The sequence below is a fragment of the Oculina patagonica genome, chromosome 4, assembly GCF_052425735.1.
Source record: "Oculina patagonica isolate OP01 chromosome 4, crgOcupat, whole genome shotgun sequence".
Classification (NCBI taxonomy): domain Eukaryota; kingdom Metazoa; phylum Cnidaria; class Anthozoa; order Scleractinia; family Oculinidae; genus Oculina; species Oculina patagonica.
The window spans coordinates 7,670,476-7,696,794 of NC_135761.1; the positions used below are offsets into that span (position 1 = coordinate 7,670,476).

The following is a 26,319-nucleotide window of genomic DNA, read 5'->3' on the forward strand; positions in this document are numbered from 1 at the left end:
TGCGCGAGACTCCGCAGCGTGCATCGTTGCTTAGTCTCGCGCATGGTTTGATGAATACAACTACCGTGATTCCCTGCAGGCGCGCGCTATAGAGGGAATCGGCTATTTAAAACGGGGTTCTTAGGTAAAAAAAAAATTTGAATTAATAAGTTGGCACTGGCTAAAAATATTGTTTTTGGACGTTTCGGCCACTACTGTTGCTTTCTTCAGCAAGACAAAAATGCAAATGTTCAACGGCGTCCCGTTAAAATATGTAACGAATGTTTGATAAAAACTAAATGAACTTTCCGAGTGCAACAAAAGTCTCTAGAGCATTCTTAATGAGTCTATGAATTCTTAATCCTATTGTAAACGTTTGGTAGCGCTATGTGTTCGTTTATAGCGTTCCTATCTCGCACAGAATGCCAAGAATTAGTCGTTGTTTGCACACCGTTGACCTGTCAACAATTTCGACGCTCTCCAAATCTATTTGATGGTCGTTAAGCATATGGTGTTTTGCCAACAAAGAGTTTTTATCCAATGTTGCGATGGCCTTCGCGTGCTCTTTTATACGTGTTTTAAGCGCGCGTGATGTCTGACCAACATAAACACAGTCGCAATCCTTACACTTGATCTTATATACAATTCCTCTGGTATCCTCTTTCTCGATCCTGTCTTTTGGTTTTTTCAGTATGTTCGAGATGGTACGTATAGGTTTATGGGCGATCATTTTTTTTTTTTTTTTTTTTTTTTTTTGGGGGGGGGGGGGGTTCTTAGGTCTTCTGGAAATACATTCCTTCCCGGATTGTGGTCAGTTTGTTTGCGTTGGAGGGGGCAGTCCCAAAATTTCCCCAGTTATCCCACAACCCGAATCCATTTCACATGCCGCGGCGAATGAACTTAACATGTCTACAAAATACAGTATGTTTAATGCACTTTTCAATTGAGGTAACAGCAAAATTACAAATGTAACTTTCTTTGTATTAAAATCGTCCTTTATTACCACGCTTTACAAATTATATTGAAAATTATAATTTCAAACTCTTTTCGAATTGGGGCTCATAGTCCAACATATTTTAGCTCCGGTGATGCGCCTTTCTGCGGCTGTTCATCCTTTTCCAATCTTAGAATCTCGTCTCCGACCCCAGAAGCCCGCTTTTCTTAAGATCTGCACCAAAAAGGCGGCCAGGTCCGATATTTGGAGCATGCACAGTATTCATTTTCGATTGTCGGCCAATCAGATTTGATCATCAATGAGCGGTAGTCCAGTGTTCATGTATGACTTGGCCAGAGTCTGCGACCAAAAGAAAAGTGGGCTCTAGGGACAAGATTGATCCTTCCCCCTCTCCACCCCTGTCAGGGGTTTAATCTAAGTTCGGGCCTTAGGGACGGACCATTATTTTCCTGGGGGGGGGATTAAAAATCTTCCTCTGCAAACTTTTTTTTTTAGTTTACGCACCTCTGCAAACATTTTTTTTCGAAATTCTTACTATTTTTTGTTATACATATCCTGTTTGCAAACAATTTATTTTGTCTTTCCAGGTCCTGCAAACATTTTTTTCAATATTTTTCATCCCCTCCCCCCCCCCCTCCAAAAAAATAATGGTCCGGCCCTTATAGAGTGATTTCAGTTAACCCGTGAAATAGTTATTACACTTTTAGATACTATTACACACAAATTCCATTGTTTTCTTTTGTTTCCTTTTGACTATTACGCACAAACTGGTAGGTATTGTTTCACGGATTAAATGAAATCACTCTACTACAACTTCAAAATAAGTTAAAGAAACACTGTAGACTTTACGTTTCCACGTCAACAAGCAAGTGTGTCTGAACAGTCTGATACGGTCATGATTCACCCACTCCGTAGCTCGGGAATTTTAGGAAGACTTTGAGTATTTCTCCCTTGGAGAGCGAAGTCAGCGTTAGCGGTCTCTTCTTCAACTGCTTCATTGTCCTGTTCACGAAAACAGAAAAAAAAAGAGAGGGAGAAGAAAAGAAAATGTCCATTAGTAAGTGCTGGTCTGTACATATCTCTCAAAGGAACAGAGAACATTTAAAAAAGATTTTATCCGGCTAATAAACTGAGTCAACCAAAAAGTAATCCAAAAAAGAAAGGCCATATAAATATAAGGTTTTCCTTGAGTAAAGAACTGATAAAAAGGACGGACCATTATTTTCTTGAGAGAGGGGGATGAAAAATTTTCGTCTGCAAACTTTTTTTTTAGTTTATGCACCTCTGCAAACATTCTTTTCGAAATTCTTACTATTTTTTACTATACATATCGTTTTTGCAAACAATTTATTTTGTCTTTCCAGGCCCTGCAAACAATTTTTTTCAATATTTTTCATCCCCCCCCCCCCCCCCTCCAAAAAAATAATGGTCCGTCCCTAAGAGGAAACTTACTCGTCCATTTACAACACATCTGGGCGTTCTTTCTAATGTTCCTTCTCTAAGACGCCTGCTCCCACGGATCAAGAAAAATACGATTGCTGTAAACATTGAGAGCGTTATTCCAATCCCCACACCAATAGCAATGTAATCTATGTCCTTGAGTTCTTTTGTTGCTCGACCTATAAAATAGAGATGACATTTTGTTGATAACAGTCAAGATATATGATGGTAGGATGAATGCTCGGAGGTACCCTAGCTTCCAACGCTTTAGCAGAGGTGTGTGTTTCTCGGCTCTCAAAACCTTGGCTTATTTCAGAGCCAAAATATATCATTCTCTATCAGTTCTATTTCAGCCCTGAGATCTAAAACCTGTACTCTGTTCTGGGATTGATCATGTGGGATGGGACGGAATGGCATTGCATACCCAGGGGGTACTCCGACTTGTAAATTACGGGGAGACGGAAGGCTCAGGACCCAAAAAATCCCTAGTCCCGACATACCCAAAAAAATCCCTGGACCAAAAATAACCCCCCAAAAATCCCCCATACCCCAGAAGGGAGGAACGCCGAGTTGAATTCAACCATACGCCAAGGCACAGTTGTTTTTCCAAAAATCCCCATGAATCAAGTCACCCCAAAAAATACTTGCCAATTTTCCAACCCAAAAAAATCCCGGAAGAATTTCAAACCCAAAAAAATCCTCGATCATCCCCGTCATTTGCAACCGAGTACCCCCCCCCCCCCCTGGGATTGCATAGCACTGCATTATTTTTTGTTTATTATATCAATGAGTAGCCTAAATAAACAGTCAGGTCAATCGATCTTTGCGCGCTGAGAGATCTGCGTGGTGTTTGATTGGTCGCCATTTACTTGCGCGCAAACATTAAAAATCAAGCAATAACCAATCAGAATCTCTGTACAGCTACGTCATAAGAATGTAATTTTTCGGCTCTCAAGAGAGGGGGAGACAGTATTGAGCGCGCGTGCTTCACTCAAAATACTAATAACACAATCAAAAGGATTTTTGTGGCTGTTAACATCTTTACTCACTATCTTCTATAACAAACTTTTGTCGTTTTTCCCCATCCTCGCTAGACGCAACACAAGTGTAGTTTCCTCGCCTGTCATCACAAGTGACTGCTACAAGCAGATGACTTTCCATGGTGGTGCCATTTTTCCAGGATATTATTACAACTCCTGGGTTGTCATCTCCTAATTTGGTCTCTCCTTTCTCCCACGTGACAGACGGCAATGAGTGACCACGTGATGTGCACGTGAAGTGTGCTATTTCACCATCTTTTGTGTTCAGGACAGTCGGGGTGCTTGTTCTAATCGATGGGCCTGATCAAGAAATTGAGAAAAATGAGGACACCTTTGAGGGAAAGCGTAAGAGAAGTCTCGATAGATTCCTATCCTCAGGGGATAAACGCGTGGCAATAACTGGAGAGGAGAGGAACTCTCGTATTTAAGAGACGGAAAAGCTCGTCGTCTCGCTTAGCAGTGCAAATCATGGATTTTAGTCTCACTTAGGGTGTTCAGGACAGACGACCATTATAAGGGGTGTCATGGTCTGCGAGTTGCGAGATGCGAGCACAGCGTTCTTGCGAGCACGAGATGACAAAAGGCCTTGCGAGCAACGAGCACTTTTCACCTACTCCACTATACCGAGGCGAGAGTAGTGCGAGCGCGAGAAAACGAGCACACACTAAAATTTTGCGAGCATTCCGAGCAAAAGCTTATTTGCGAGCACTGCGACTTTTGAGGGACCATTCAAGACCCCTATTATATTTGTTTAGCCGTCGAGGTCTCGTTCTGAGCTTTGCACGTGCATAGGAGCCCATGCCACTGACGTGAAGAAATAATAAGCGTCCTCATTCTTTGTTGGCGGACTAGACCGTTCAGACACACCTCGATATGAAAAATGGTATCTTTTGACTCTTTTAGGGGTCAAAAAAGGTTGTACAACACCCAGATTGGTCTTTTTTAGGGGTTTAATTCCAAATTTCCGACTAGTATCCCCGTCCGTTTCATATGTGAGTGCCCCTTGCCCGGGTGATCAAGATGAAAAAAATGCGTTATACCTGTACCGCGGTTTGCACCTAGTGATGAAAACCCTCCGAGAAGCGTCCGAAACGTATCGTAGACCAGAATTTTTATTCAGGACAATTACTTGGTTATCTCAGTAATTTTTTTTTATTCGGGACAAATTCTTAGTGATTATTTGGACAGGTGTGATCATCAAGGAATCCGGTTATTTAGGAACGCTCCAGGAGGGGTTTCCTCTTGAAATGTAGACGTAACCGCTAAAACAATGTGGTGCAATGAAAACACGTGTTTTCATATCTCAACTTTAAATTTGAACTCAGCACAGAGAAAAGTGTGATTCATGTTTTTTCGTGCGCTGCGTAAAATAAGAACGCCTGATCGCAGGTTAGCTTGACAGTTGGACGGAGACTTTTAACATTTAAAAAGATATCACCCCTTTCCGGAAACCAATGAAAGTTACTTGTTTGTTGTACTGTCTGGAGTCAGCCGTCTGCTCGTGCTTCAACCCAAATTCCGGTGGTTTTATTGGTTTAAAAGACCAAAAAACCCCGACAGATTGATGGCTTTTAAACGGAACCAACAAATATTATCTGTTGTAACCTAGTAATTCTGAACATGTCAAAATAATTAACTTGCGTTGTCGGGTTCAAAGTTTGAGTCTCTTTCTTTTTAATCCGGCTTACCCAAGATAAGGAATTCAAGTGCACCTTTAACGCCCCAAACTCCTGAGTTTAGAGACGAATAGCACATACTATTTTCGTTAGTAGTCCAAGCAAGCTGGTGAAGGGACCTACTATTAATTAAGTGTATTTACAAATAAACTGGAAGAAACTTTAACCAGTTCTTCTTCTATATCGGTGATGATGAGATTAAATGAGGCATGCTTCACGCACACAAGTAACGACAGCGACCTGTATTAAATTAATGGCTGACCATTCACGGTTTCCTCGACCCTCAACTCAAACCCCGGCAGGCATTAGTCATCCGTGAATTTTAATTTATTGACGCATGCAAGCTAGATTACTGAGAATACTCAGGGAACAAAATTTACGGATTTTACGTTTTAAGACTGCCAGCGGCTAGACTGAATTTCTTGGAAGTAGTACAGTTGCCAGAGAAGACGTCTAAAATTCAGGCTATACCAATGCGCATGTTTGTAAACTAAATTTTTCCTGAAGGCTCGCTCAATTTACACGTGCACATGCAGTTTTGCCCAGAAACTTGTTTCGAGAATGATGCGTAAGAGCAGGTATAACCCGATAAATTCCACCAGGCGGAATTGGTCGCTCCGATGTGTCTCTGCCATGTTGTTTAATCGAGCTTTGAATAATCGACACTGACAAAAAACCTGTTTCGACTGACTCCTTGCCTGTGCTTTGAAGTTGTGCCCAAGAAAAATTTAAACCTGCTTACCTTCATCGAGGCCATTAGCGACGAAGAACGTATTAAAAACAATTACTGCGTAGAAAAATGCTGTTTCCATATCACGTAAGTCAGCCAGAGTACGGATTGTTGTACAAAGCAGTTGATTATGGTAAAAAGTCCTTTGACTTGCACTATATAGTCATGCAGTAAATTTGATATTTCCTTTCCAAAAGGCAGCCAGTTGAACTTGACATCCCGTGAAAAAATAACTAATAAACTCCCGATTCAGACTTTTCAAAACAATAATAAAATGCGATACACTAATTTTCGCTTATCAGGATAAAATTTGCGATTCCGGAAACTCCAAAAATGTAATGTACTGCAATTATAGTGCTTACCAAAACAAAGGATTTGTGGATTTGGATAAAGGTTTTGTGGACTTGAGATGGATAATCATTCAGTAATTTTATAATATTGTAAATAAAAGGCCCTACGATCCAGCAACAAAAATAAAACGACAAAAAACTTTTGTATTAAATCAGGAAAACTTTTACAATAGTGTGAAATGCACTGCACATGTTTAGCAGGCCCAGGTGTCAAAGTCATTTTGAAAGTTCCGCGGTTAGATCCTTTGGTGGGTTTTGCTCTGTATATAAAACTCCACGTGTGCCTCACTCTCTTATTCAAAGTTGTTTTGCTTAACCATCCGGTTTCATTATCAACTGAGGTTTGAATGGTGGTGGCATGATTTCCTTTGAGGCCGCAGAGGTCAAAGTCCTTGTTAAAAATAAAGATGAATTTAACTTATCCGAAGACAGCAAAGACAGCAAAAAAATTTTACCATCAAAAGAAAAAGTTCCAAATTTTCGGCATTTCGGGTGGAATTTGAATCATTCAATTAAAAACTCAGTTGTCCGAAGCTTTCAATTTACCGTCGACACAGTTAATTTACTTGTAAGAGGGCTGAATTCTAACAAAATCAATCTGTTTGTACAATGAATTGTTTCATTTCTTCTAAGGATAAGAAAATATTAGAGCAGAATTGAACTTTTGCTCAATTCCGTAAAACAAGTCGGCTCGTTAATTTACTACTTTACTTAGGTTCCTGAATATTTTAAACCACGAGCACAGTCAAGATGATTTTTTCAAGTGTAGCTTTCCGGATCCCTGTCTGACCGGTATATATGCTGATGGAACTATGAGGGGCAATCTCTAGCGAAGCGAACAAGAAATAACCAGACGACAAGTATGGAGTCCTGTCAGTCGTCCCCTCGTCTTTCAAATCAATGAAACCGGGATTAGGGTTGAAGCACGAGCAGACGGCTGACTCCGAACAGTACAACTTCGTAGTTTAGTACCCAGGTGTCTCAAACTCCGGCTCAGTGTCCACTCGTACAGTGACTGTACCAGAGTCTAAAGGTCGGGACACACTAGGCGACAAGCTGCAGCGACAGGTCTCTGCGACAGGTCGCTCTGTGTGTACTGCTTCCAAACAAGTCGCTTCAATATGGCGCTTGTTGGGTGCACACACAGCGAATTTGGAAGAGTGGGAACGTGAACTAGTTTCAATGTGGCGAAAATACATGACGCTCTCTAATTGGGTATTTTATGTTTTGTCGCAGCGACTTTTCGCAGAAGTGTGCACACGCTGCGACAACGCTGCTTTCGCTCATTTTATCGCTCCGATCAGTCGAACGAATTTAAACCAGTTTGAACTCGTGCGACAAGTCGGAGCGACAAAATTCTGTCGCAGCGACAAAGATCGTCGCAAAAATGCACCATGTCACGAGGCAACATGTTGCATCAACTTGTCCCCTGCGACATGTTGCAGCGACTTGTCGCCTAGTGTGTCCCGACCCTAATAGTAATATTCAGCAATGAAAAGGTACAGTCCTCTCTCCTCTCTTCCCGTTGTACACCGCGCGCCTTAGATTTCCCCCACCCCAATCTTCTCGTAAGACTAAAACTGCAAGGGACCGCAAACGATAATGCTGCTATTCGTAGGATCTACTGAGAGATCTGATCAGCAATAAAATGAAATAACAAACAACTGCAAGCAAGGCTGATCATACTACGTGAAAAATAGGCTTTGCGAGACAACACCACGACTGGAACCGATACAGCAGGATTGCAACCGCGGACAGCTGTTTCGTTCTTATTGGAACTCATCAGCGCGGTGTAGCGAATCTAAATGACGCCAGCCCAAAGACCAACGCAAATAAATTGCCCAATAACCCGTACACTGTATCAAGTTCCGTACTTTGAACTTACTTGTCCCCCGAATCACGCGCTGCCACATCACGTGTTTCTGTCCGCGGTTGCAATCCTGCTGTATCGGTTCCAGTCGTGGTGTTGTCTCGCAAAGCCTATTTTTCACGTAGTATGATCAGCCAATCTTCTCACACGCACTTGGGAACACAACAACAGAAGCTTCTGCGCAGGAAAGAGGGTTCCTGTAGTGTCAAGCGACTATAAGAATATCCGCCCCCCCAACAAAAACATATCTGATCTAAAAATAAAGACTGAACCTCTCATAACGCTTTCATTCCCAGATGCACTCTTTGACTATCGATCGAGTGAATTATTAGTGTCTGTGGTTCGAAATGTCAAGTTTTGTCAATAAATTAAACTCGTGTGTATCGGATTATTCAAACTCAAAGCTGTCCAGCAGTACTTCCACGTCACTCACTCACTCACTCACTCACTCACTCACTGCCCATTGTGCCCACTGGCACGTAGGGCAGCAACAAAGGTCCTCCACTGCTGTCTGTCTTTGGCCAGCTGTTGGATGGTGTTCCAGCTTTGGTTTAAGCCCCTCAATTCTGTCTCTACTGTACGTCGCCATGTATTCTTGGGCCTGCCACGCTTGCGCTTTCCTTCGGGTGTCCAGTATAGTGCTGTCTTTGTGATAGATTCGTTTTCCTTTCGGATGACATGGCCAATCCAACTCCAGCGCCGTTGCATAATAATAGTACCCATGTCCTCCTGTTTGCACCGCAAAAGTAGATCCTTGTTGGAAATTGTTTGAGGCCAGAAGATGCGAAGTATTTTTCGCAGACTTTTGGTATGGAAGGTTGACAGCTTCTCTAGATCACTTTCTAACATTCGCCAACATTCTGACCCATACAAAAGGGTAGACAGGACACAGCTTTGATAGATCTTGAGCTTGGTATGTGTACTGAACTGTGACGACCGCCACACATTGCTCAGCATCCTGAAGGTGTTTCTGGCTTTGTTCAGCCGGCTCTGGATATCTATGCCTGCACCACCATCTTGCCTGACAATGCTGCCCAGATATTTAAACTGCTCGGTCATTGGGAGGTCTTTTCCATTCACCTTGACGGGCTGAGGGTTAGAGTTGTTTAGGGTCATGACCTCAGTTTTGGTGAGGCTGATGTTCAGTCCCACCTGGTGAGTACTTCCACGTGGTATTGTTTATTTCCAATATTGTAGAAAAGTAAAATTAAGAATAAATTGAGCAATAACATTGTTTATTTCTGAGGCTCGGTATTCTTGGGAATGAAAGAGTTAATATTAGCGACCCTTAGAAATGTCCGCTAAATTAATGTTTCGCTTATTATAAAGTCCATTTAATTTGTAACTGAACAAAAAGAACTTATTAAAAGGGCGCGCTTAAGGATGTTGGAAACAGTTGACTGGGGACTAGCCAGCGCGCAAGAGGACTGACACGGTCAGTTTACTGAATAAAGGATCTGATTAAAGAATGAAAACGATAATAAACAAAAATTTGCTCTCCCCTAATTAGATTTAAAGAACGTGTTTGGTAAGAAGTAAGAAAACATTTTGATTCTGAGCCACCTCTTTGGGCCGGTCACACACACAAACAGATTGCGTGACAACTTTTCTCCTCAATGAACAGATTGCGTGACTCAACTATGTGTGGTTGCTGTGTAACACAGGATATCATTTTGCCCTTACACTCGTTATAAATACAATTTTCAAAACCGTATGTGTTATGAATAATTTCCCTCAAAATAAACTTTTAAAAGACACAGTAAATAAATATTTGACTGCCGGCACAGTTAAAGCTACTCTTTTGCACCTGCAAGGACCGCAGGCGCGGATCCAGACCGGTTTCACCGTTTTACGGAAATCGGTCAGATTTTAAAACGAATATAATATATTTTTGCAATTAAAGAAGATTTCTTAGTTTCAAGATCAAAAACGCGACTTTTAAGCTTCCAGGGTAATGGTACTTGTCACTATCGAGCATGCTCTCAGGCTCGCTCCATCGGCGATCGTGTTATTGGAAAACGGTCAGCATTTTTTCTGGATCCGCGCCTGGACCGGCTACCTTAAGTAATTTTAATCCTTTTTAAACTCATAGACAAAACAGAAGAATTTTATGCGTCTAGTGTTAGTTTACCTACGGTTTATGCATCAGCCAAGTACTGAAGATTTTATCTCTATACTATCCACCTAGAAAATAGAAAATTACCTTTTCCAAGTCAATTTAAGGCGCGTGGGTTTCCAAAACAACAAAGGATGCAACCATATTTTCTGACAAAATCGTTCTTTCTTTTCTTATTTTTATTTATTTATTTTTTTTTTTTTGCTTTTTTATTTTAACTGTCCAAGCGAAAATCCCATTAGGACGTTAAGAAGACCTCCTCTTGAGTTACAATAGATGTTTCGTTCTCGGAACCCATGGAATCTGTCTTTCACGAGGCAAAAGAAAAGTCCGAACGAGCGGCGAGAATGATGTCTGCTTTGCTTGTTCGAACTTGTCTTTGCTTCCAAAGGGCCCTAAGCCCCTGTGTGTTCGTGGAAATGGCCCATTGCTACTCAACGGACAAAAATTAAAAACGAGCACACACTACGGAATAATTAAGCTCTACTTCTACTCTTACTTCTAAAAAAATGCGTTTCCTACACACAATTTAGTGACCTCCCTTGTGCAGGATGATCAAAACACCGTGACGTAAAAACTTTGACTCTATGTCTTTGCCTACTCTAATATAAATGTTGCACTGCCCTTAAATAAACTCACACAGAAGTTGTACAAGTATTTGATTTTCTTATCCCATTTATAACAATCTTGTTCTCCTGTTCTGGCGAATCCCCGATTAAGGCGCCATTTTCCTAATATAAAAAATAGAAGAAAAGGTAATTAAGGAAACCGCTAATGGGAAGGAAATTATACCAAAGCTACAGAGCGGTTTTCACTTGATTGTCGAAAGTAAATTGCGTTTGATTTGGTTTTGCATTTCTACGCTTAGTGATTGCATGGCTTAAAAATCTCGCGCCACTTTCTCAGCCAATCAGAACTAAAACCAAAACCAATCGTGACTCGCTCGCGCACGTTTTCCCGCGCTTCGTACCAGCTACATGTATTTGCTTCGTGTTTTGATTGGTTCACTGGATTGTCCGTGTCTTTTGTGATTGGCCAGAGTAATTACTTTGGTTTTGGTTTTACGACACTCAATTGAAAACTGCTCTAAACGTCAGAGTGTAGCAGCTCTCGTACAAATGTACGATTGCAATTCCACTGGTCAGTTGCTGCTGTTTTTGCGGCTTGGGGCATCGTTCCTATTGTTTGTTATATTGTTATCTTGTAAGGAAAGCGAGCCATTTATGTCAGACCTTGCCGTGTCGGGAGCTACGTCAACGACGGCGCGTATTGAAAGAAATGGCCTTTTAATTATGTCTTTTGTAGTCCGTCTTAATCTATTTTAGTCGTAACCATCTTTGCTTATTATCGCTTTATTATTTCTTCTTTGGTGTGGTTCTGCCTTTAAAACTATTATCTTGGGGTTTTTCTACATGAAAGTAATTTTGTTCATTAAAGAACATATTGACATATTGCATTCAAAATCTTCGCGCAAACCCATTTCTTCCCCGCTTCGAAAGGGCGCGGGTGAAGTGCGGGGATGAATTTAGCAGCAAAGAAATACTTCTGTTTGTTTAGGCAAATATTTAGTAGGCAGAATTAACTGTCACATACCTGGCAGGAAGATTGTGATATCGTTCTAGCTTTGTGTCTCCTCTCGGATTGTTTTATCTTCTTAGCTCCACGCCGCAATAAAAACCCAATGGCGCAAACAAAGAACATCCCTAGTCCAACGGATATGCAAATTGCAGCGATATCCAAAATTGATAGTTTATTAGATGTACCTGAAAATTCAAACAGAAGGAAAACAAAAATTTAATATGCATTTATTTTAATGGGTACGACATTCTTCGCCTGCCCGAACTGCTGGCCGAAGTTGGTTCGCACGGTTTCCCGCGCTGGTTTCCCGCCAAAATTTGTCAGCGAGCGGTGATTGGTCCATTGCGGTATCTGGACGGGTTATGATTAGTTAGATGTGTTAACTTTGGTTTGGTTTCAAGATTGCTCTCTTGTTTAAAAATTTCCACTTACCTTTTATAGTAAAAGACTGTTTTGCAACTCCTTCTTCATTGCTTACAACGCAAATGTATTCCCCACGTCTCCCATTCCCAGAAACAGCAACAAATAGATGACTTTCTTCTATACTGCCGTTATTTTTTGACAAAATGGCTATTCCTTCATCCTTATCTTTTACTGCTACACCTTCTTTCTCCCACTGAATAAGAGGTCTGGGCTCCCCACGTGATGTGCACGTGAAATGAGCTATGTCGTCATCCTTGGTATCGAGGGCTGTTCCGTTATTTAGAATTTCGGGCGTGATACCTGTCAAGAAAAATAAAATTTTGCATTTAGAGTTGCCTGAGCAAACAGCAAAGCATAAAGAAGATTAGAGACGTCTGCACGAATGTTATGGATGCCTTCAACGTAATTGATTTGCATAAAATTGTGAACGAATCTTTGTTAGTGGAATACCGTATTTACTCGATAAGCGCCGCCCCCGGCGCCCCCGGCGCGTTTAATACCCCCCCCCAACCCCGGGGGTTTTAAAAAATTATTACACGGATCCAGATTTTCAGACTTCCGGTCCAACTTCAAAGGAAAAGTGAGCACTCATTAAGTCAGATCATTGTTAAACATCGCAAAACACAACAGCCTGACTTAATGAGTCTCACTTTTCTTTTGAATTTGGACCGGAAGTCTGAAACTCTGGATCCGTGTATAACACGTTTGAATGAGATTTAAAAATAAAAAAAATTAAACGCTGTACAACATACCTAATTTTTAAAAAATGTTACCAGGGTTTCATCAATCTGAATCGAATCCGAGGAACTTAAACACGTGCGCTTCCTCATGCGTTCTCAATTTTTCCGTGATCGTCAGTCATCACAAGTAATCATTACTTGTCAAGCACTACTCTTTTAGACCTTTTAGACTGTCAAATAAAACCATTGGGATTGATAGACAAAACGATATAAACAAGAACTGGATCTAGGCATTAAGTTTCTTCAGATTCTCCTAACAAATCTGCAGGGCGCTCATACAGATATTAATAAATTTAGACCTAACTTGATTTTTTTTTTAAACTGTAAATTGAAAAGTCTAAATTATTCATCTCGTTAACGGAGTGATAAAAAAAATAATTTTCACGCCTCGCCATTAATTTAAATCCGAAAATAAGCTTTCTTCCAGGGTTTTACACTGTAAAGTTCGTTAAATGCGCTAGTTTAAACAAAAACGTCGATTTTTGCTAATTCTGACTTGAAATGCGTTGGAAAACATTCACAAAAGCATTTGTAAGCTTCTGATCTTTCATTGTTTTTTCTATCCGATCTAAAAAAGAAATATTTTAAAAATTAATAAGATGTTTCGGTTTAGAGTTTGGGAGCTAAATTTGCATGCATCATGCGTGCGTGAACACGATAAAAGAATAATGTTGCTTGTTCATAACCTTGAGCCATAAGCCTGCGTGCATACATAATTTTTTATATAAGAACTTCGAGGCTGAAAAAAGGCCAAAATTTAAGATCATCCTAAAAACGTGCCCAAGGCTGAAATTTGGTAAAGATCAAATTTTATTTTTTTTCTATTCGTTGTGAGTGACAAATATGTGTACTACATGGAAATAACTTTATTCAAATCCTGACCTATAACCAACATTAGCTAAAATTGTCATCACTCATTGGTGACGTGAACACGTACATACCGGTTAGGAATGATTTACTGCATTACCGTACCCAAATTCGCAAGTAGCCAATCAGAAGCGCGATCTACTGTCCTGATATCCTACGATATCAAGTCACTGACCTGATATGCCCCCATATCACGGTCACTTTGAAGTAAAGTAGTGTTACTGTGTGATGAATTGAAAAGACGTTTTACCAATAGAACAGAACTTCGTAATTTAAATTTAGCGGTGTTCAGCGGTCGTAAAAAGAGAAAACCTTTCCCGTCAAAACTAAACTTGAGCGCGCTCGCCAATTGCGCGATGTTTGCCGACGAGTACTGAGACATTCAGAGTGAAAAATTGGAGTCGGAATTTCCAAGTTTTTCGCTAAATTTTAATTTTGAAAATGTAGAGAATGAAACTCTAAACAAACGAGTGGAAAAGGCAGAAGAGGAACTTGGTAAAAGTGTCGAAGACCAAGTCATCACAATTTACAGTACGTACCTTGCAAGCATGGCTTCAACAAAGCGATAAATATAACCGGATTTTTTGCTGAATTTGGATACGGTAAATACCTAATCGTACCTTTTTGGTACGCTTCGGCTGCATATCAGGCTCGTTTGGTCTCGCCATGGGTATTTTGGCTCGACTGCGTCTCGCCAAAATACGAACCATGGCTCGACCAAACTAATAATAATAATAATAATAATAATAATAACGGTTTATTGGTAACATTTCTACAGAGTAGCTCTACATTTACCAATTAACTTAACCCTAACCTAACAAATAAAATGATATTTACAATTAAAATTCTATAATTATTATTAAATTACTGTGTACTACTATGCTATATTATACTATATACATTTATGCGTTTAAAAAATTACTATACTATATACATCTAAGAGAAAAATAAAAATAAAAAGCTACAGGAGATCAATCTGTTAATTTAGTTTTCTTCAAAAGGAAGCGCTTTGCTTACCTGCAAAATGCATTATGGTCCACAGTGTTTTTAAGGTTCGTTGGGAGTTTGTTAAATAGGGTAGCGGCGTGATCTTGAAAGGTGTTAGATATTAGTGGGATTTCTAATTGAATACATCTGTTTGACCTTAAGATTCCGGACGGATTGTGAACAGTTAAACGTAAGTATTCCGGCCAAAAAGGATTATACAGAGCTTTGTGCACTAATTTAAGCAAATTCAGTTGTCTATGTTCTTGTATTGGCAACCAGTTGAGGGATAGGACATCGTCTAGAGAAGCATATCTTCCCACTACAAAACTCGCAGCCGCCTTTTGCACACGCTGAAGACGATTTACGAGGTAGTCCGGAAGGGCGTGGTAGATTACGTCGTTGTAATGAAGTTTAGACAGCACAAGTGCTTGCACAATGGTCTTGCGTAGGTTGAAGGGAAGCATGTGTTTAAGCTTCCTGAGCATTGCTAAGGTGGCGTAGCAGGATGATACAAACTCGCCTGATATGCAGCCGAAGCGTACCAAAAAGGTACGATTAGGTATAAATACCTGTTTGTTTTTGAAATTTTAAAAACTAAGAACATTTTAAGAACATTCTAGGCTCAAATCTTCGAAAAAGTTATAAAAGTTTAGCCTCGGCCAAAAATTAAATGTTCTAATAAAAAGAGTATATTAACGAAACAGGCAGTTACAGGCTAGGTGACGGAAGTAAACCGAAGTTTTGGGCCTGTGCGAGAATGTTTTTACAGTATTCACAGTTTTACTGAAAGCGAAATTCAGTTCAATGATACATTCGTACTGTGGCCATAACGGATCAGTTAGCTCAATAGCTACCAAGCTAGCTTGCAAGCAAAATAGATCCTTAGTTGATTTTGCAGCACAATTTTACTTTCTTTCGGCTTATATGATCGGGATTTTTTTTCGAGGATTTTACGAAGACAACTGATCATTTCTGGCCATAATCTGTGTCGTGGACGCCATGCCAACTTCTGTTTCGAGCTCAGCGTGCGATCCACATGGAAACCCACAAAACTTCCAGTTTTGATTGAGTGATTCCTGCATGGAAACAACGTCACTTATGGTAATTTGTTAGAGTCGCTGACCAAAACCTGTCCGCGTTGAATCACGAAGATAAATGAAAAATAAACAAGAGCTCTTAGAGCTTACAACTGCGCTGGTCTCGTGAGCACTTTAGGGGAGCCATGTGGGGGGAACAAAAAATGCGCCCCCCCCCCCCCCTTTTCCCCTTTACCTGCGTCGAACAATGTTGCGACTGACAAACGAGATGGTAGGAAAACACCTTGCGTGACATTTCATGGTTGACTAGTTCCATCCGAAATTAAATATTTTTCTTACCTTATATGCTAATGCTGGCCAAATTTAATTCCCACGATCCTGATCCGTGAAACATAAAAATCTTTTAAATCAGCATCCAGTGTTGTCTTGAATTACCGTTTAAAGATTGAATAACCAGCTCCGAAAATGGAATATTGGAGCAAATAATTAAAACAAATTTGAGAAAAACACTAGACCTGTTTTTGCTGAATGGGAATTCCCCGGGGAATTAATTTAGCAATGACGTAACCCTTGCAAGTCAGGGTTTGTCTCAGTGATTTTCCATCAGATTTCAGAAATCCTATGGATGACACAGCTCCAAAATTAAATAACGCTAAAAAGTCGAACATTTCACACTTAACATGCTAAGTTTAGACCAGAGGATTTGTTTAGTTTCCGTTTGTGGCAGATTTAAACCTTTCAGAGCATTGCGTGATTCTTGCCGATCAGTGCCTTGTGAAAGTAAAAATTTGCTAACGCCAGCACATTCCAAACGTAATGTAAATAAATGTAAATTCTTGCCCGCTAAAGCGTATTTTTTTAAAGCGTGAAATTTTAGTATTATCTTCGATTCAAACGCTTCAAAATACTTCACACTGAATTTTGTAAAGAAAGATTAATGGCTTCGCAAAGATTTGAAAGGTAGCTGATAATAGCTTTGAAAAATTACGTGACTCGAGGTCTAGCCGATCGAAAGTGAAACTTGTCATGTCAGCACATTCTTTTACAGCAACGTAATGGTATTTATTCACAGATTCTGGCCCGCTGAAATATATTTTTCTTTCGACGCGTGAAAATTTAGAAATTTCTTTGAGTAAAACGCTTCAAAATCGGACATCTCACGCTAAACATGCTTATTAAGACCAAAGCATTTGAAAATTTCCCATTGGTAAGTTTTTTTCTAGCTTTTAAACCTTGCGTGACACAAGCCCGGCCGAGCGGGGGCATCAGTCTGGTCACTGAGAAAAAAACAAACCGCTTGCAGAGCAAGAACTGCGCAGCGCAGTTAATTATAAGCTTCCTCACCAAGGAAAAGATTTTCCAAAATCGAAATTAAAATATAGTTATGTAACAGATCGTTTGCCTTTATGCAAATTTATAATTATAATTGCTGTCAAAAAATAAGATGTACTCGTAGAGTTGGTAGCGATTCGATCACTGCCATTACTGATGCGTCCATGCATTTTGTAGTGTCGAAAGAGAAATTGTACATTTTCTATTTGACACAACTCTAGAGTTAACAAATGCCGGTTGGTTCAGTTTAGATTTCAATTCATGCATGACAAGACAAGCTTAAGTTTAGCGCGGCACAACGCGGCAAAATGTAAAACGTTCTTACCTTCAGTGACAACCAAGACAGACTGAAGCAAAACACTGCCGGCTAAGGCGACCAAAAACACGAACATTTGCCTGTGAAATGCTCAGGTCGGTTCGGAGCTGAACTGCACTATCTCGCCACGATTTACATCTGCTTGAATCAGACCACGCCGGCAAATGAATCGGTTGTATTTGAGAGCTGTATCGGCTTTCTCGTCGAGTCGACGTGCTAACCTCCAAACCGAATGGTTTGAATGGTGGTGGCATGATTTCCTTTGAGGCCGCAGAGGTCAAAGTCCTTGTTAAAAATAAAGATGAATTTAACTTATCCGAAGACAGCAAAGACAGCAAAAAAATTTTACCATCAAAAGAAAAAGCTCCAATTTTTCGGCATTTCGGGTGGAATTTGAATCATTCAATTAAAAACTTGTCCGAAGCTTTCAATTTACCGTCGACACAGTTAATTTACTTGTAAGAGGGCTGAATTCTAACAAAATCAATCTGTTTGTACAATGAATTGTTTCATTTCTTCTAAGGATAAGAAAATGTTAGAGCAGAATTGAGCTTTTGCTCAATTCCGTAAAACAAGTCGGCTCGTTAATTTACGTACTACTTTACTTAGGTTTCTGAATATTTTAAACCACGAGCACAGTCAAGATGATTTTTTCAAGTGTAGCTTTCCGGATCCCTGTCTGACCGGTATATATGCTGATGGAACTATGAGGGACAATCTCTAGCGAAGCGAACAAGAAATAACCAGACGACAAGTATGGAGTCCTGTCAGTCGTCCCCTCGTCTTTCAAACCAATGAAACCGGGATTAGGGTTGAAGCACGAGCAGACGGCTGACTCCGAACAGTACAACTTCGTAGTTTAGTACCCAGGTGTCTCAAACTCCGGCTCAGTGTCCACTCGTACAGTGACTGTACCAGAGTCTAAAGGTCGGGACACACTAGGCGACAAGCTGCAGCGACAGGTCTCTGCGACAGGTCGCTCTGTGTGTACTGCTTCCAAACAAGTCGCTTCAATATGGCGCTTGTTGGGTGCACACACAGCGAATTTGGAAGAGTAGGAACGTGAACTAGTTTCAATGTGGCGAAAATACATGACGCTCTCTAATTGGTTATTTTATGTTTTGTCGCAGCGACTTTTCGCAGAAGTGTGCACACGCTGCGACAACGCTGCTTTCGCTCATTTTATCGCTCCGATCAGTCGAACGAATTTAAACCAGTTTGAACTCGTGCGACAAGTCGGAGCGACAAAATTCTGTCGCAGCGACAAAGATCGTCGCAAAAATGCACCATGTCACGAGGCAACATGTTGCATCAACTTGTCCCCTGCGACATGTTGCAGCGACTTGTCGCCTAGTGTGTCCCGACCCTAATAGTAATATTCAGCAATGAAAAGGTACAGTCCTCTCTCCTCTCTTCCCGTTGTACACCGCGCGCCTTAGATTTCCCCCACCCCAATCTTCTCGTAAGACTAAAACTGCAAGGGACCGCAAACGATAATGCTGCTATTCGTAGGATCTACTGAGAGATCTGATCAGCAATAAAATGAAATAACAAACAACTGCAAGCAAGGCTGATCATACTACGTGAAAAATAGGCTTTGCGAGACAACACCACGACTGGAACCGATACAGCAGGATTGCAACCGCGGACAGCTGTTTCGTTCTTATTGGAACTCATCAGCGCGGTGTAGCGAATCTAAATGACGCCAGCCCAAAGACCAACGCAAATAAATTGCCCAATAACCCGTACACTGTATCAAGTTCCGTACTTTGAACTTACTTGTCCCCCGAATCACGCGCTGCCACATCACGTGTTTCTGTCCGCGGTTGCAATCCTGCGGTATCGGTTCCAGTCGTGGTGTTGTCTCGCAAAGCCTATTTTTCACGTAGTATGATCAGCCAATCTTCTCACACGCACTTGGGAACACAACAACAGAAGCTTCTGCGCAGGAAAGAGGGTTCCTGTAGTGTCAAGCGACTATAAGAATATCCGCCCTCCCACCCCCCCCCCCCCCCCCCCCCTTCCTCTCTCTCTCTCTCTCTCTCTCAATCTCTCCCCCGCGGAAATAAGTGATACACTAGCATCTCACTTGCGAACGGACATTTTTGTCTGCTACTTCCCCGGCCATTTTGACACGTTTCCCCAGCTACAATGGTACTTCACTAAGTGGAGAGAAGCACTTTGAAAAGAAATTGTCTACAGCTACAGCTCTTTATTTTTAAAATAATTTATTCCTTTTTGAATTGTTTATTTTATGCCACTCGTACAGTAAGCCAGCTTAAATAATAACAATAAAAACATATCTGATCTAAAAATAAAGACTGAACCTCTCATAACGCTTTCATTCCCAGATGCACTCTTTGACTATCGATCGAGTGAATTATTAGTGTCTGTGGTTCGAAATGTCAAGTTTTGTCAATAAATTAAACTCGTGTGTATCGGATTATTCAAACTCAAAGCTGTCCAGCAGTACTTCCACGTGGTATTGTTTATTTCCAATATTGTAAAAAAGTAAAATTAAGAATAAATTGAGCAATAACATTGTTTATTTCTGAGGCTCGGTACTCTTGGGAATGAAAGAGTTAATATTAGCGACCCTTAGAAATGTCCGCTAAATTAATGTTTCGCTTAATATAAAGTCCATTTAATTTGTAACTGAACAAAAAGAACTTATTAAAAGGGCGCGCTTAAGGATGTTGGAAACAGTTGACTGGGGACTAGCCAGCGCGCAAGAGGACTGACACGGTCAGTTTACTGAATAAAGGATCTGATTAAAGAATGAAAACGATAATAAACAAAAATTTGCTCTCCCCTAATTTATAGATTTAAAGAACGTGTTTGGTAAGAAGTAAGAAAACATTTTGATTCTGAGCCACCTCTTTGGGCCGGTCACACACACAAACAGATTGCGTGACAACTTTTCTCCTCAATGAACAGATTGCGTGACTCGCCTATGTGTGTGGGAGCTATTATAGACAGGATATCATTTTGCCCTTACACTCGTTATAAATATAATTTTCAAAACCGTATGTGTTGTGAATAACTCCTCCTCAAAATAAACTTTTAAAAGACACAGTAAATAAATATTTGACTGCCGGCACAGTTAAAGCTACTCTTTTGCGCCTGCAAGGACCGGCTACCTTAAGTAATTTTAATCCTTTTTAAACTCATAGACAAAATAGAAGACTTGTATGCGTCCAGCGTTAGTTTACCTTCGGTTTCTCCTTCAGCCAAGTACTGAAGATTTTATCTTTATACTTTCCACCTACAGCATTAGACAAGGCGTAGAAAATTACCTTTTCCAAGTCAATTTAAGGCACGTGGGTTTCCAAAACAACAAAGGATGCAACAATATTTTCTGACAAAATCGTTCTTTCTTTTCTTTTTCTTATTTTTATGTATTTTTATTTTTTTATTTTTTTATCTTAACTGTCCAAGCGAAAATCCCATTACGACCTTTAGAAGACCTCCTCTTGAGTTAAAGTAGATTTTTTTGTTCTCGAGACCCATGGAATCTGTCTTTCATGAGGCAGAAGAAAAGTCCGAACGAGCGGCGGGAATAATTTCTCCTTTGCTTGTTCGAACTTGTCTTTGCTTCCGAAGGGCCCTAAGCCCCTGTGTGTTCGTGGAAATGGCCTATTGCTACTCAAGGGACAAAATTGAAAACGAGCACACACTACGAAATAATTAAGCTCTACTTCTACTCTTACTTCTAAAAAAATGCCTTTCCTACACACAATTTAGTGACCTCCCTTGTGCAGGATGATCAAAACACCGCGACGTAAAAACTTTCACTCTATGTCTTTGCCTACTCTAATATAAATGTTGCACTGCCCTTAAATAAACTCACACAGAAGTTGTACAAGTATTTGATTTTCTTATCCCATTTATAACAATCTTGTTCTCCTGTTCTGGCGAATCCCCGATTAAGGCGCCATTTTCCTAATATAAAAAATAGAAGAAAAGGTAATTAAGGAAACCGCTAATGGGAAGGAAATTATACCAAAGCTACAGAGCGGTTTTCACTTGATTGTCGAAAGTAAATTGCGTTTGATTTGGTTTTCCATTTCTACGCTTAGTGATTGCATGGCTTAAAAATCTCGCGCCACTTTCTCAGCCAATCAGAACTAAAACCAAAACCAATCGTGACTCGCTCGCGCACGTTTTCCCGCGCTTCGTACCAGCTACATGTATTTGCTTCGTGTTTTGATTGGTTCACTGGATTGTCCGTGTCTTTTGTGATTGGCCAGAGTAATTACTTTGGTTTTGGTTTTACGACACTCAATTGAAAACTGCTCTAAACGTCAGAGTGTAGCAGCTCTCGTACAAATGTACGATTGCAATTCCACTGGTCAGTTGCTGCTGTTTTTGCGGCTTGGGGCATCGTTCCTATTGTTTGTTATATTGTTATCTTGTAAGGAAAGCGAGCCATTTATGTCAGACCTTGCCGTGTCGGGAGCTACGTCAACGACGGCGCGTATTGAAAGAAATGGCCTTTTAATTATGTCTTTTGTAGTCCGTCTTAATCCATTTTAGTCGTAACCATCTTTGCTTATTATCGCTTTATTATTTCTTCTTTGGTGTGGTTCTGCCTTTAAAACTATTATCTTGGGGTTTTTCTACATGAAAGTAATTTTGTTCATTAAAAAACATATTGACGTATTGCATTCAAAATCTTCGCGCAAACCCATTTCTTTCCCGCTTCGAAAGGGCGCGGGTGAAGTGCGGGGATGAATTTAGCAGCAAAGAAATACTTCTGTTTGTTTAGGCAAATATTTAGTAGGCAGAATTAACTGTCACATACCTGGCAGGAAGATTGTGATATCGTTCTAGCTCTGTGTCTCCTCTCGGATTGTTTTATCTTCTTAGCTCCCCGCCGCAATAAAAACCCAATGGCGCAAACAAAGAACATCCCGAGTCCAACCGATATGCAAATTGCAGCGATATCCAAAATTGAAAGTTTATTAGATGTACCTTAAAATTCAAACAGAAGGAAAACTAAAATTTAATATACATTTTTTTATTGGGTATCACTCTTCGCCTGCCCGAAGTGCAGGCCGAATTGGGTTCGTAACCTTTCCCGCGCAGGTTTCCCGCCAAAATTTTTTAGCGAGCTCAGATTGGTTCGCTGCGATATCTGGACGAGTTTTGATTAGTTAGATGTGTTAACTTTGGTTTAGTTTGCTCCATTGTTTAAAAAATTCCACTTACCTTTTATAGTAAAAGACTGTTTTGCAACTCCTTCTTCATTGCTTACAACGCAAATGTATTCCCCACGTCTCCCATTCCCAGAAACAGCAACAAATAGATGACTTTCTTCTATACTGCCGTTATTTTTTGACAAAATGGCTATTCCTTCATCTTTATCTTTTACTGCTACACCTTCTTTTTCCCACTGAATGAGAGGTCTGGGCTCCCCACGTGATGTGCACGTGAAATGAGCTATGTCGTCATCCTTGGTATCGAGGGCTGTTCCGTTATTCAGAATTTCGGGCGTGATACCTGCTAAGAAAAATAAAATTTCGTATTTAGAGTGGCCTGGGTAAACAGCAAAGCATAAAGAAGACAGAAGACGTCTGCACGAATGTTATGAACACCTTTAACGTCAATTTATAGTTGCATAAAATTGTGCACGAATGTTAGTTAGTGGAACGTAAACACGTTTGAATGAAATTAGAAAATTAAAAAATTTAAACGCCGAATAACATCCCTGATTTTTTTTAAAACAAAATTGTTACCAGGGTTTCAACAATCTGATCGATTCCGAGCAACTTAAAAACGTGAGCTTTCTCATGCGTTCTCAATTTTTCCGTGATGATCAGTCATCATAAGAAATCATTACTTGTCAAGCACTACTCTTTTAGACTGTCAAATAAAACCATAGGGATATTGATCGACAAAACGATATAAACTAGAACTGGATCTAGGAATCGACTTTCTTGAGATTCTAAGAAATCTGCAGGGCGCTCATACAGATATTAATAAATTTAGACCTAACTTGATTTTTTTAAAAAAACTGTAAATTGAAAAGCCTAAATTATTCATCTCGTTAACGGAGTGATAAAAAGAAATAATTTTCACGCCTCGCCATTAATTTAAATCCGAAAATAAGCTTTCTTCCAGGGTTTTACACTGTAAAGTTCGTTAAATGCGCTGGTTTAAACAAAAACGTCGATTTTTGCTAATCCTGACTTGAAATGCGTTCGAAACATTCACAAAAGCATTTGTCATCTTCTGATCTTTCAATGTTTTTTCTTTTCAATAAATAAAGAAATGTTTAAAAATTAATAAGATGTTTCGGTTTAGAGTTTCGGAGCTAAATTTGCATGCACCATGCATGCGTGAGTGAATACGGTAAAAATTAATGTTGCTTGCTCATACCCTTAAGCCATAAGCCAGCGGGCATTAAAACGTGCCCAACGCTGAAATTTGGTAAAGATCGAATTTTATTTTCTTCCTTTTTTTGTGAGTGACAAATATGTGTACTACTTGAATAAATCTTTATTCAAATCCTGATCTATAATGCAACATTAGCTAAAATTGTCATCACTCATTGGTGACGTGAAAACGTACATATCGGTTAGGAATGAATTTACTGCAATACCAGTTTGTTTTTGAAATTTAAAAAAAAAGAACATTTAAAAAACATTCTAGGTTCGAATCTTCGAATCGGCCAAAAAGTAGACGTTCTTATATCTATAAAAAAGAGTGTATTAAACTGCGGGGAAAAAAGAATCGAGGTTTTGTTTAACAGGTTTTTTCCTCATACAACAAAACAGGCAGTTACAGGCTAGGTGCCGGAAGTAAACTGAGGCTTTGGGCCTGTGCGAGAATGTATTTATTCTAGCAGTATTCACAGATTTATTCATAGTAGAGTTAGCTCAAGAATACATTCGTACTGTGGCCATAACGGATCAGTTAGCTCAAAAGCTACCACTCCTGCGAGCAAAATGGATTCTTAGTTGATTTTGCAGCACAATTTTACTTTCTTTCGGCTTATATGATCGGGATTTTTTTTTTTTTTCGAGGATTTTACGAAGACAACTGATCATTTCTGGCCATAATCTGTGTCGTGGACGCCATGCCAACTTATGTTTCGAGCTCAGCGTGCGATCCACATGGAAACCCACAAAACTTCCAGTTTTGATTGAGTGATTCCTACATGGAAACAACGTCACTTATGGTAATTTGTTAGAGTCGCTGACCAAAACTTGTCCGCGTTGAATCACGAAGATAAATGAAAAATAAATTATAAGCTTCCTCTCCAAGGAAAAGATTTTCAAAAATCGAAATTAAAATATAATTATGTAACAGATCGTTTGCCTTTATGCAAATTTATCATTATAATTGCTGTCAAAAAATAAGATGTACTCGTAGAGTTGGTAGCGATTCGATCACTGCCATTACTGATGCGTCCATGCATTTTGTAGTGTCGGAAGAGAAATTGTACATTTTCTATTTGACACAACTCTAGAGTTAACAAATGCCGGTTGGTTCAGTTTAGATTTCAATTCATGCATGACAAGGCAAGCTTAAGTTTAGCGGCACAACGCGGCAAAATGTAAAACGTTCTTATTCACTTACCTTCAGTGACAACCAAGACAGACTGAAGCAAAACACTGCCGGCTAAGGCGACCAAAAACACGAACATTTGCCTGTGAAATGCTCAGGTCGGTTCGGAGCTGAACTGCACTATCTCGCCACGATTTACATCTGCTTGAATCAGACCACGCCGGCAAATGAATCGGTTGTATTTGAGAGCTGTATCGGCCTTCTCGTCGAGTCCACGTGCTAACCCCCAAACTGTCGATTTGACGTCAGCTTTAGCGTAAATCAGGTGGATTTCGAGCGTTTCTTCTTTCAAAATAAATTGTAGGCAGTTTTAACGGGTCAAATGCATCCCAGGCTTGATTACAAGCACGTGAATCATGAAAGTCTTACAGCGCGTAAAAATTTCTTATAAATTTGCATGAGAATGAGATCAAAATGTAAATGTAACTCCGCGGTAGCTTGAACCCTATTTACTTTTCGATTGCGTAATAATGATGCAGGTGGAATCTTGCATACACAAAATGGACTTCATTTAATTGCCCTGAAAATTGTCAAAATGTACTAATCTAAATCACAGCCTCGTTCCTACTGGTAACCGTAAAAAGACAATAAGTTTTTTTTAATTAAGGCTTGGGAAAAATGATGGAAAATATATTGAAATGGTTTTAGCTCTAAAGGATATTTTAATATGGGCAACCGATCATAACAACATAAATCTAACACGCATGAAAGCTCATTCATTCGAGGTACTGGCTGTATGTGGAATAATATTTGTTTACGAGGCACAAAATTATTGCAGGGAAACTCCGAAACTATAGAAACCTTTTGGTCTCAAGATGAAAACACGACTTCTCTACACTAGTTGCCCATACATTTGTTAATGTTCTTTCTGAGAAGATGACAGTACATCAAAACAATGACAGAAGTGTACTTTGTTTTCGTCACACCTCTCTGCTTTAGCCGGATAATGTAACAAGGAAATTATCGTGTTTTAACAAAGAAAAACGGTGGTGGTTTTATAATTATCCTGTTATTTCTCTCGGTGGAACAGGAAATATGTAAAACAGAGCTCTGTGCAAATAACCTCAAGATAGTTCTTTGTCAGGTTACTTATTTATTTTAAAATCTCTTGGTTAGCTACATAAATTGATTTGTCTGTCGTGAAGCTTTGCCTGTGTTGACACAGCTATTTACAGTTTTAGTGATTGCTTCTTAAAGTCGAAACCCACGGCTTGTAAAAAAAAAGGTGATCTTAGGTTTTGTTATCCCACACAAACGTGGGGTATATGAAGGCCCCATATACTGACAACACCGCATCGACCAAGCAAAATC

General features: G+C 39.9%; 3 protein-coding genes across 4 annotated transcripts; all 3 read right to left on the reverse strand.

Annotated features, from left to right (window-relative positions):
• Window positions 1-908: 908 nt before the first annotated feature.
• Window positions 909-7,327, reverse strand: LOC144649356 (uncharacterized). The gene is made up of 4 exons (XM_078508846.1): window positions 5,833-7,327; window positions 3,424-3,714; window positions 2,387-2,553; window positions 909-1,936 (listed from the first exon to the last, which is right to left on the reverse strand). Exons 1-4 carry the CDS (start codon window positions 5,900-5,902, stop codon window positions 1,835-1,837), a joined length of 630 nt encoding a protein of 209 aa, XP_078364972.1. The 5' UTR covers window positions 5,903-7,327; the 3' UTR covers window positions 909-1,834.
• A 2,990-nt stretch (window positions 7,328-10,317) lies between these two features.
• LOC144649358 (vascular endothelial growth factor receptor 1-like) lies at window positions 10,318-17,983 on the reverse strand. Its single transcript, XM_078508849.1, has 4 exons — window positions 17,446-17,983; window positions 12,167-12,457; window positions 11,750-11,919; window positions 10,318-10,887 (listed from the first exon to the last, which is right to left on the reverse strand). The coding sequence occupies exons 1-4, from the start codon at window positions 17,510-17,512 to the stop codon at window positions 10,792-10,794; spliced, it is 624 nt and encodes a 207-aa protein (XP_078364975.1). The 5' UTR covers window positions 17,513-17,983; the 3' UTR covers window positions 10,318-10,791.
• Window positions 17,984-19,647: 1,664 nt separating this feature from the next.
• LOC144649357 (vascular endothelial growth factor receptor 1-like) lies at window positions 19,648-25,414 on the reverse strand. 2 transcript variants are annotated; one of them, XM_078508847.1, is made up of 4 exons: window positions 25,021-25,414; window positions 22,648-22,941; window positions 22,241-22,410; window positions 19,648-21,378 (listed from the first exon to the last, which is right to left on the reverse strand). In XM_078508847.1, exons 1-4 carry the CDS (start codon window positions 25,085-25,087, stop codon window positions 21,283-21,285), a joined length of 627 nt encoding a protein of 208 aa, XP_078364973.1. In that variant the 5' UTR covers window positions 25,088-25,414; the 3' UTR covers window positions 19,648-21,282. The 2 variants fall into 2 exon arrangements, with proteins under 2 accessions (XP_078364973.1, XP_078364974.1); XM_078508848.1 differs by having other exon boundaries at window positions 22,648-22,938; window positions 25,021-25,412.
• Between the last annotated feature and the right edge of the window lie 905 nt (window positions 25,415-26,319).

Excerpts from the sequence above, each read along its gene's own strand:
- LOC144649356 (XM_078508846.1), bottom strand. The coding sequence starts at position 5,902 with ATGGAAACAGCATTTTTCTACGCAGTAATTGTTTTTAATACGTTCTTC. Across the intron at positions 3,715-5,832 it reads CGCTAATGGCCTCGATGAAG|GCCCATCGATTAGAACAAGC; the intron begins GTAAGCAGGTTT and ends TTTCTTGATCAG. Across the intron at positions 1,937-2,386 it reads GATGTGTTGTAAATGGACGA|GACAATGAAGCAGTTGAAGA; the intron begins GTAAGTTTCCTC and ends TTTCGTGAACAG.
- LOC144649358 (XM_078508849.1), bottom strand. The coding sequence starts at position 17,512 with ATGTTCGTGTTTTTGGTCGCCTTAGCCGGCAGTGTTTTGCTTCAGTCT. Across the intron at positions 12,458-17,445 it reads TGTCTTGGTTGTCACTGAAG|GTATCACGCCCGAAATTCTA; the intron begins GTAAGAACGTTT and ends TTTTCTTGACAG. Across the intron at positions 10,888-11,749 it reads TATCACAATCTTCCTGCCAG|GAAAATGGCGCCTTAATCGG; the intron begins GTATGTGACAGT and ends TTTTTATATTAG.
- LOC144649357 (XM_078508847.1), bottom strand. The coding sequence starts at position 25,087 with ATGTTCGTGTTTTTGGTCGCCTTAGCCGGCAGTGTTTTGCTTCAGTCT. Across the intron at positions 22,942-25,020 it reads TGTCTTGGTTGTCACTGAAG|CAGGTATCACGCCCGAAATT; the intron begins GTAAGTGAATAA and ends TATTTTTCTTAG. Across the intron at positions 21,379-22,240 it reads TATCACAATCTTCCTGCCAG|GAAAATGGCGCCTTAATCGG; the intron begins GTATGTGACAGT and ends TTTTTATATTAG.